At 51.6% G+C, this 9,742-nt stretch overlaps 1 protein-coding gene across 1 annotated transcript; it reads left to right on the forward strand.

Annotated features, from left to right (window-relative positions):
- Window positions 1-1,398: 1,398 nt before the first annotated feature.
- On the forward strand, window positions 1,399-4,047 carry KCNA3 (potassium voltage-gated channel subfamily A member 3). Its single transcript, XM_053656064.1, has one exon. The coding sequence runs from the start codon at window positions 1,546-1,548 to the stop codon at window positions 3,286-3,288; it is 1,743 nt and encodes a 580-aa protein (XP_053512039.1). The 5' UTR covers window positions 1,399-1,545; the 3' UTR covers window positions 3,289-4,047.
- The last annotated feature ends 5,695 nt before the right edge of the window (window positions 4,048-9,742 follow it).

Genomic DNA, 9,742 nt, shown 5'->3' on the forward strand with positions numbered 1-9,742 from the left:
TGCAGAACAACCCAACAGCACACTGTCCTGGGGGCCAGGCTCCCTTCTCCTCACCCCAGGAACCCCAGCGCTCCAGGGCTCAGAAAGGAGAAACGCTGACACTCCAGAGCAGGGAGAAAGGCAAAAGATCACTAGTTGAGAAATGTGAGTAAGCAAGCAGACTCAGTTCCTACTACATGTCAGGCGCGCTGGTCTGGTCGCTGCTAGGAATGTAAATTGGGCAAGACCTAGTCTGTGCCCTCCAGGACCACGGATCACTCGGGCTCCAGGTCCCATCGAAAACTGAGGCATGACAACAGCTCCTTTTTTGTAAATGACTCCAATGCTGCGACAGGAACCGCATCTTAAAGCCTGGGGTTGGTTGCCTCTGTGTTGGGGTTGTGAAAACGTCTGGAAATGGGGATTGTGTTCAAAGCGACCCCAGCAACGTGGAAAACTCGGTTAGGTTCAAAGGGAATGAATGTAAGTTATCTCCAGGCCTAAAGCAAGCAACAGAGATACAAGGTTTGGAATGAATGTTCTGTTCTCCCAGTTTAACAACTAGAGCGTGGCACATCCCCCACCGCAAGTCCAGCAGCGAGCAGAGGGTCTAGGTACAGGTCCGGCCCGGTCCCTCCCACCACAGATTTAAGATGAGATGTGAATTTCGTCATTTCCCTCTTATTTTCCCACCGGCAGGAAACCTCACAGTGCTTGTAAAGCCCCGGCTGCCCTCTCGGAGCCCAGCCAGGACCGTGGTCCTGGATTATTCCCCACGGCTGGACTCTAAGCTGTGACAGTCAGTGTGAACGCTGCCTTACAGAAGCGAAGTCCCCGCACGCCACTAATGACCCGTTTTCTGCGGATTCCGGGCGCCAAACCCACCACCACCCCTTCCTCCTTGCAGCTTCTCATCCAAACAGGAGCTAAATTAATTACAGCCCTCCGAGCCTCGAGGTCTTCCACCGCGGGGGGGGGGGGGCTCAGGAGGCTGGGCGCAGCTTGCCTCTTCCCCAGGGCGCCCACCTGGCCTGCCACCCCTCCCTGGACCCGGCTCCGAATCGGGGCACATCCCCGCCCTCCCTCCTCTGGCCTCCGCCAGCTGCCCCCTCGCGTCCGCGGCGCCCGGCTCCCCCGGGCCGGCCCAGGTGGAGAGTGCGGGGCGAGCAGGCTGGGCGCTCACCCGCCCGAGGCCGGCGGAGCCCGGGGGCCGGGGTTCCCGTGGAGCCGGGGAAGCGGTGCAGACGCCGAAGTGCCAGCGGGTGCCTGGGTGACTCAGGGCCGAGGAGGGCGGCGAGGAGGGGCAGGGCGGGCGCGCGCGTGGTGGGCGGGGACCCCGAGGGGCCGCGGAGGGCTGGCGGGCGCGCGCCGGGCGGGCGCGGGGACGGGGACCCAGGCGGAGGCGGAGGGAGCGCGGGGGCGGGCGCAGAGGCGTCTCCGCCGTGGAGCCCGCGGGTCGCGCCACAGCCAGACGGAGCCCCGCGGCCGCGGCAGCAACAGGCGGCGGGCAGGGCTCGCGGGCGGAGGCGGCGCTGGGGCCCGGAGCAGCCGCCCGGCCCCCGCCGCATGGAAGAGCGTCTCAGCCTGCTGAGCTCGCCGCCGCCGCCCGCCGCCCGCCACCGCGCCCACCCTCCGCAGCGCCCGGCCGGCGGCGGCGCCCGCACCCTGGTGAACCCGGGCTACGCCGAGTCCGCCGCGAGCCCCGAGCTGCCGCCCGACATGACCGTGGTGCCGGGGGACCACCTGCTGGAGCCGGAGGCGGCCGACGGCGGCGGGGACCCGCCTGAGGGCGGCTGCGGCGGCGGCGGCGGCGGCTGCGACCGTGACCGTGACCGCTACGAGCCGCTGCCGCCCGCGCTGCCGGCCGCCGGCGAGCAGGACTGCTGCGGGGAGCGCGTGGTGATCAACATCTCGGGGCTGCGCTTCGAGACGCAGCTCAAGACCCTCTGCCAGTTCCCCGAGACGCTGCTGGGCGACCCCAAGCGGCGCATGAGGTACTTCGACCCGCTCCGCAACGAGTACTTCTTCGACCGCAACCGGCCCAGCTTCGACGCCATCCTCTACTACTACCAGTCCGGGGGGCGCATCCGCCGGCCGGTCAACGTGCCCATCGACATCTTCTCCGAGGAGATCCGCTTCTACCAGCTGGGCGAGGAGGCCATGGAGAAGTTCCGCGAGGACGAGGGCTTCCTCCGGGAGGAGGAGCGCCCGCTGCCCCGCCGCGACTTCCAGCGCCAGGTGTGGCTGCTCTTCGAGTACCCGGAGAGCTCCGGGCCGGCCCGGGGCATCGCCATCGTGTCCGTGCTCGTCATCCTCATCTCCATCGTCATCTTCTGCCTGGAGACGCTGCCCGAGTTCCGCGACGAGAAGGGCTACTTCGCGTCGGCGTCTCAGGAGCCGCTGGACGCGGCCAGCAACAGCACCTCGGGGGCCCGGGCGGGGACCTCCAGCTTCTCCGACCCCTTCTTCGTGGTGGAGACGCTGTGCATCATCTGGTTCTCCTTTGAGCTGCTGGTGCGCTTCTTCGCCTGTCCCAGCAAAGCCACCTTCTCGCGAAATATCATGAACCTGATAGACATCGTGGCCATCATCCCTTATTTCATCACTCTGGGCACGGAGCTGGCTGAGCGCCAGGGCAACGGGCAGCAGGCCATGTCGCTGGCCATCCTGAGGGTCATCCGGCTGGTGCGGGTCTTCCGCATCTTCAAGCTCTCCCGCCACTCCAAGGGGCTGCAGATCCTGGGGCAGACGCTGAAGGCCTCCATGCGGGAGCTGGGGCTGCTCATCTTCTTCCTCTTCATCGGGGTCATCCTCTTCTCCAGCGCCGTCTACTTCGCCGAGGCAGACGACCCCACTTCACGGTTCAGCAGTATCCCGGATGCCTTCTGGTGGGCGGTGGTCACCATGACCACCGTAGGCTACGGGGATATGCACCCAGTGACCATAGGGGGCAAGATCGTGGGGTCGCTCTGCGCCATCGCCGGCGTCCTGACCATCGCGTTGCCGGTCCCCGTGATTGTCTCCAACTTCAACTACTTTTACCACCGGGAGACGGAAGGGGAAGAGCAAGCCCAGTACCTGCACGTGGGGAGCTGCCAGCACCTGTCCCCTTCAGCCGAGGAGCTCCGGAAAACGCGGAGCAACTCGACTCTGAGTAAGTCGGAGTACATGGTGATCGAAGAGGGGGGTATGAACCACAGCGCTTTCCCCCAGACCCCCTTCAAAACAGGCAACTCCACGGCCGCCTGCACCACGAACAATAACCCCAACTCCTGTGTCAACATCAAAAAGATATTTACCGACGTGTAATGTGCTACAAGTGACCTGCTGTGCTCCGTGCTGTGTGCACTGTGCCCCTCGGTCTGTGTATGCCCTTGTTCTATACATTTCCAGACCATTCACCGTGGAAAGGTCTCGAGGACGTGGAAAGCACACTTCATTCTCTCCCCGCTACTGCTTCACTCTGAGCAGGTGGCTGAGTGGCAAGTGGGCTGCATTCTCTCAGCTCTCTCTCTCTCTTTTTTTCTTTCTCTTTCTTAATCATGCAAACAACCAACTTAAAAACTTGATTTCTAGTACACACCCTATGGGGGGGGGGGGACTTGTACATCCTGGGAGGAAATGAAACTAAAGAACAGTTACAGTAACTGTTTAACCTCAGAACTGTAGAGCAGCTGTTGCTTTACTAAGTGATGCAGGCACATGGCCCGGACCTTTCAACATTATTGACTGTTCAGTTCAATCGCCAACACTGTGGATATGTGAATGGAAAGTCCAATCAAAAAGACTTTTAAGCCCACCATAAGTTTATTGGGGTTTTGACTGGAATTTCTGTTCCATTCGGAACACCCTTTCCCAGAAGATTAAGGATGTCTACAACTTCGAACAAAGGGAAATGTCCAAGATGCACTGATCTGATTCATGAACTCTTTGGGGCTTGTTAGGCATTTCAAAAGTCTTAGACTAACAGGTCCCCATGAAGTTCTGTGTGTGTGTGTGTGTGTGTGTGTGTGTGTGTGTGTTCCAGCCACTAGGAACAGATGTTTTCGGTGCTGCTGAGAGAAACAACATCAAAAATTGCTAGTGCATCTGAAAGATAAACTTCTGCAGTATCACAAGAAGATTAAAGTGGCAGACACTCCTTCCAGTGGAAGTTACTAATTCGGACCTGACTGATGCAGTTTCCATAGCAACCCATGTTTCCTGGGAAACCCGAAAAAGGTTGTCATGGCATCTCTTGCTCTCTGTCCCCGCCCCCTAGCCCCTGCCGTTTCCACAGTAACCTTTCCAGATGGTTCCTACTGACGTGATTTCATAAGGAAAACCACTGTTTGAATAAACCGCACAAATAAAGTGAAGTCTGGGACTCCAAGGTGGTGAAATGAATCACAAAATGCATATTTTTTTACTACAAAAAAGTCATTGATATCATCCTCTAATGACTGAATTAAAAAAGGAAAATACTGTCTTCAGAATGGTAGATGTACACCACCATCAGGTATAATGTGAATTAAATGCCAACAATTAGGCCATACTTTCAAAAGATGCTTCTCTACTGTTTTCTTTCTCCAGGAAGTTCCCAGCCAACAAGTGAAATTAAAAAGCAAATCTAAAAGTGCTCTGTACATAAGCAAGCGAAAGATTCAATCAGTGCACCTGAACCCTTACTACAGGGGACCTCCAGACTTCCTCTTTAAAGTACAAAATCCAGGGTCCACAGCAGTTCTGCCACCAGCGCAGCCCTTGAAAAGCTCAATAAAATCCAAACCTGAAAAGGATGCGTGTTTTTAACTGAGGGAATTGCAGACAATCAATAAAAAGGAGGGACAGGAAGTAACCAGATCTTGGGGAACCACCTCCAAGTTTCAGCCCTGCGCCAGGGGTTGCCAGGAGACAGAATCAGGTGAGCACGGCCTGGGCTCCTGGGACCGCTTCCCTTTTGTCCAGGGGGCAGCGGGGAGATGCCCTTCGTGGTTGCAGGTGTGGTTGCTGGGACCTGCAGAGCCAGCCGTTGTATGTTAATTGCCTGCTAGGTGCCCCTTCAAGATCCTTTAGCACAGCTCTTCCGTGTGAGTGCCGTGTTGCTAACTGTGCTCTGGTTCCCACTGTTTCTTGCAAAAAGATGGAAAAAAAAAAAAGGTATTTGCTTTTCAGAATAGCCTTCACCCAAACCGAGCTGAAAATGGTTGCATTCCTTTCGCTAACCCACTTGGCTTCTGAACAGCGTGTTTCTCCTTAGAAAGCAATAAAAGACAGAAGGTACTGCCACTGCATTATTGTTCTGGTGTTAACTTCCACAATTATTTGGTAGTATGTGGGAGAACAATTTTTTGAAACTAAAATGGCTAAAAATGCAATGAAGGTAACACTTTTTAAACGTAAGTAATTTTATAGACATGATAGACAGGATACATTTTCTACAGTTATACATTATCCACAATTATTTTTTGGTTTTGATGGGTTGTAGCTATTCTATCTTAAGAGTAAATGAGAGGAACCCTGTTTTAAGGCTCACGAAGTGTTTTCGGGTGTCAGAAGCCTCCTCACACTACTGTTTGTGCATTGGAGTCAGTAGAAAATAGCGGTGAAGTCTGGGAGAGGTGGAAGAGGAAAGGAATCTGTATGCCTGGCCACAGCACCGTGGTCCCCATCCATGTGCTTCGAAATAGCCCCTTTACCGGGTGTCCCTTGCTACTTGTTTGAGTTACTTGTAACATGGATCAAGTTTTGGGTATTTTTAATGACCAGAAATTCTTTTTCTGTGACCCATTTGAGTATTTATATGTTAGACACACTATAGTAAGAACATCAGAATAAATTTGGTATCTGTTTTTAAAAGATCTTACCATAGAGATGGACAAAGTGCCCCTGCAGTTTTATTCTCATTTTTCCAGAGGACATAGAAACCCTGATGAGGTCTGTGAGTTGTTAATGGTTGTGCCATAATTTTTGGAATTGTGTGGGCAGGAAGTAACTGATACAAAGGAGACTCTTTTTAAAAAACATCTGGAGAAGCAGGAGCCTGAACTTCGGGGTAGTGTCATTGCTTCTGGTCGCCATATTGGTAGCTCCTTAAAGGTTGCAGGTTCTGTGTTTTGACAGCTCTAGACGCACCTGCCTAGCCCAGAATGTAGCATCTTGTATGTGTTTAATGGGCGTCGGAGGAGTGAATGGCTCTTAACTTACATTAATGTGATTTTCAGACTCTTAATGAAGTGGTTTAATGCATAAGCTTTGCAGTCATATTGCCGGGGTTTGAATCCTGACTCAGCTGTTTGACCTTGAGCAAATTACTGAACCTCTCTGTGCCCCAGTTTCCTTATTTGTAAAATGAGGAGGATAAATAATACCTCCTAGGGCCAATGTGGAGGTTAAATATTAATACAGGTGTAACCCTTAAAAAAGGTAATGGCATGCTAAGCAGCAGAGATTTCGCTAAGAGGTTACATTATTGTGTTATATTGTTTGCTAAGAGATTACGTTATTGCTGTGGTTATTATCCATACACATTGTTTAATTAATACTGTCATTATCCACACACATTGTTTAATTAATACTGAGCTTTGTGAAGGATATGAAACCCATAAATAGTGTCTTCCTGTTTACTTTCTATGTAACAATAATAATTGCCACTTATTAAGGTCCAACCACATCCTCGACACTTCCAAACTCTGCGAGTTAAGGAGTATTAACCCCATGTTAGGGTAGTAAAAATGGATGGTTAAGGTTAAATGATTTCCCTGAGACTTCACGGCCAGCCAAGCCATTCTGGCCCCAAGGCCCCCTGTGCCTTTTACTGGCGACTTGAAGGAGACTGAGAAAAGAAATTTCTTATGCCCTCGGGCTTGACTGCAGCCCATGTTACTAATTAATGAATTCCTGGAAGGGACATAGCTCCAGAAACCTATTTCATTCGGTATCCTGAAAATTAACCCTTGTCTCATCATCAGGTATTTTTAAACCATAGGAATCAAATATAAGTCATTTAAATTCGATGAAGAGATGGACTTTCCCAGTAAGAGAAGATTATTTTCTTATATGATTGCTATGTCTGGACTTCATATTATGATCAGAAAGTATAAATTGTCAACAGTAGTGATACTTGCTAGGGCCATGGACAGTTTCCTGTTTGGAGGTGAATTTCCTATTTCCGTGTGTTTTCATCTGCAGTAAATAATAGTATTATGCAAATTGGTGTTTTTCCACCTCCTTACACTTTGCTTTGGTTACTAGAGCTCCGTGCCAGAAAGTGGTGTAAACATTTTGACCCCCTCTCATCAGAAGGGAGAAATTACTTAGAACAAAAGGATCAAAGCAGGAGACTGCCAGTTCTTGGAAATTTGTGACACTGTTGCTTTACAAGAGCAACTGTCCTTAGGAAAACATTAGGATATACTTTTGTTCCACAGAATACCTGTGGCCCCTTCCCTAAGATCCAAAAAATTCCAGTTTAGCAAAACGAGAATGGATAGGATAGTGACTGGGGCTTGGAGAAAAATGCTAATGATTCCAAGCCTGCGCAGGCCAGATGGCTTTGCCAGACCGCAGGCTTCACTGTCGAGCCCAGCTGCGCGCCTTGCATGTTGGAAGGGGCACACGTGTGTGCCTGTGTGCACTAGGGATTTGTGGGGGAGGGGTGGCTGCATGCGTGCACGTCCATCACCACCCCAGGGAAGAAGTCTCTGCACCCCACAGCTGGGGAATCAAGAGAGAGAAATAGCATCATTATTAGTTTTTTCCTTTCATGGTGTTAATAAAATTTGCATGCCCACCGAAGACGGTGACATCATCACACACAGCTACACATCAGAGGGACGTGTTACATCAGTTATTTCTAAGCTTGAAAATAAAATTTGGGGGGGTTGAAATTTTAAAGGCACAGTATGAAGAAATTTAAAATTAGGATTTGTTGACATAAGACATGGTCTTTATCTCTTTGGCATATAACATACTGAAGTCACTGCTTTGCTGATCGTATAGAAAGTCAATAAGTGTAATATATACCACTGTTCTGTTCCTTAGAGAATCATTACTAATTCATTGACTTCTATATGTTTAAAGTTTCACCGTTTTCTGCAGCACCTTCCAAGTCCTTCCCACCTTTCAGTGTGCATGAAAGTGATAACACCTCCCACTGAGAAGTGCAAAGTGGTACACGTGCCCTCCTCCCCCCAGTTTGCAGACTTAGGAAGTGCTGTGAGACAGTGGTGAGGAGCGGAAGTGGGGGGAGAGGACTGTGGGGGCTGGGTGGTCAGTGTGGGCTGCTTTTCTGGCTGTTTGGTATTTGGCCTTTTAAACTAAGGAGCATAAAACTATTGCTTTTGTACAACTAAAAGCCATAGTTTTTATTGCTTTTTTGCAATTAAAAAAAGCAATAATGGAGAGTGGGCAGATCAGAGGAGGCAGGAAGAGGGGAGAGGAACCATGCAGAGCCCAAACCTTCCTATGTGACTCGGCTTCTAACCTGTTGTCAGAAAGGGGCCAGTGCTGCAGAGTCTATACTAGTATTCTTTACATGCTCATATCCACCCTGAGGTATAATTTGAACGATCCAGGCAGGTTAGAAAGTTTTCAAAGATTTGTCATTGTTTTTGATGATACCGTAGACTAATTTTGCCCTTGAAGTGGTAGTGAAGAAATACTTTTATGGTTTTCTCTCTCCCGCTCTCTCTTTTTCCCCCTCCCTGGATGTGTTTTTTCCTTGCATTTCAAATTTTGCACCCGTAACCATCAAGTGCATTGGAGATGCGGTGTGGAGGAGACGCCGCATCATTTTCTTGGGAGCCGTTTTATGATCCTTGCAACCTCAATGGTGCAGAGTAGGAGCTCTGGCCCGAAAAGGAAATCCTGGGGTCGTTCAGCTGGTTAGTGAGGCAGCATGAACAACAAACGGCGTTTCATCACATCTGAAGACCGCTGTGCACGCAGGGCCCTGAGTTTGCCATGACGGGGGGGGGGGGGTTCATGCCCCCCGCCATGGTGGTGGGAAGTGGAGGGAAGCTTTTTCTGGCCCAGGGTGCCCCAGCCTCACCCTCACTGGTACTGAGTGCAAAGGCTCTTGGGAATCTGTCGAGAACCAACGTTTTCGAATGAAACTTTCACGTACCCACGGGTTACATGTCTACCAGCACTGCTCTTTCTTGTGTTTTTCCTTACGTTCAGTTTAAACTGCTGTTCTTTAGGCCGACTCTCTCTGACTCCTGAGGTTCTTCTCTTCCTGCATTTAAGCATATTCCTCAAATTAAGACCGATGATTTCACTGGGAGGACAAGCCCTGCTTGAGTCTGTTCTCTACGGAGCAGCCAAAGTCATCTTAAAACACTTGTCAGATCCCGTCACTGCTGTGTGGCAAGACCCTCAGCTGGCTCCCCGCCCACATGCGGTACAACGAACTCCAGGGGTTACTGGGGCTGCAGTCCCTGCCTCATGGAGCCCCGTTCCCCTTCTCACCTACCTTCTGACTCTTGTCCCACTTGATCCGTGTGGCAGCCACGCTGGCCTCCCCTTCTTCCTCCAATACGCCAGGCTGGCTGCACCTCCAGTCACTGTACCTTGTCCCCCTGCGTGCTGCCTGGGTGCCACTATACCCCTGATGTCTGCATGGCTCACTCTGTCACCTCCTAAGGTCCTGTGCCCTTTCCCCCTGCCTGGGTGCCGCTGTACCCCTGATGTCTGCATGGCTCACTCCGTCACTTTCTGAGGGGTCACGGGCTCCTGAAGCCTTCCCTGGCAACTCTAGTTAAAGCTGCAGCCCCATAGCACC

Source organism: Artibeus jamaicensis, unplaced genomic scaffold (genome assembly GCF_021234435.1).
Source record: "Artibeus jamaicensis isolate MK-2021 breed Jamaican fruit bat unplaced genomic scaffold, CSHL_Jam_final scaffold_1689, whole genome shotgun sequence".
In the NCBI taxonomy this organism is placed as follows: domain Eukaryota; kingdom Metazoa; phylum Chordata; class Mammalia; order Chiroptera; family Phyllostomidae; genus Artibeus; species Artibeus jamaicensis.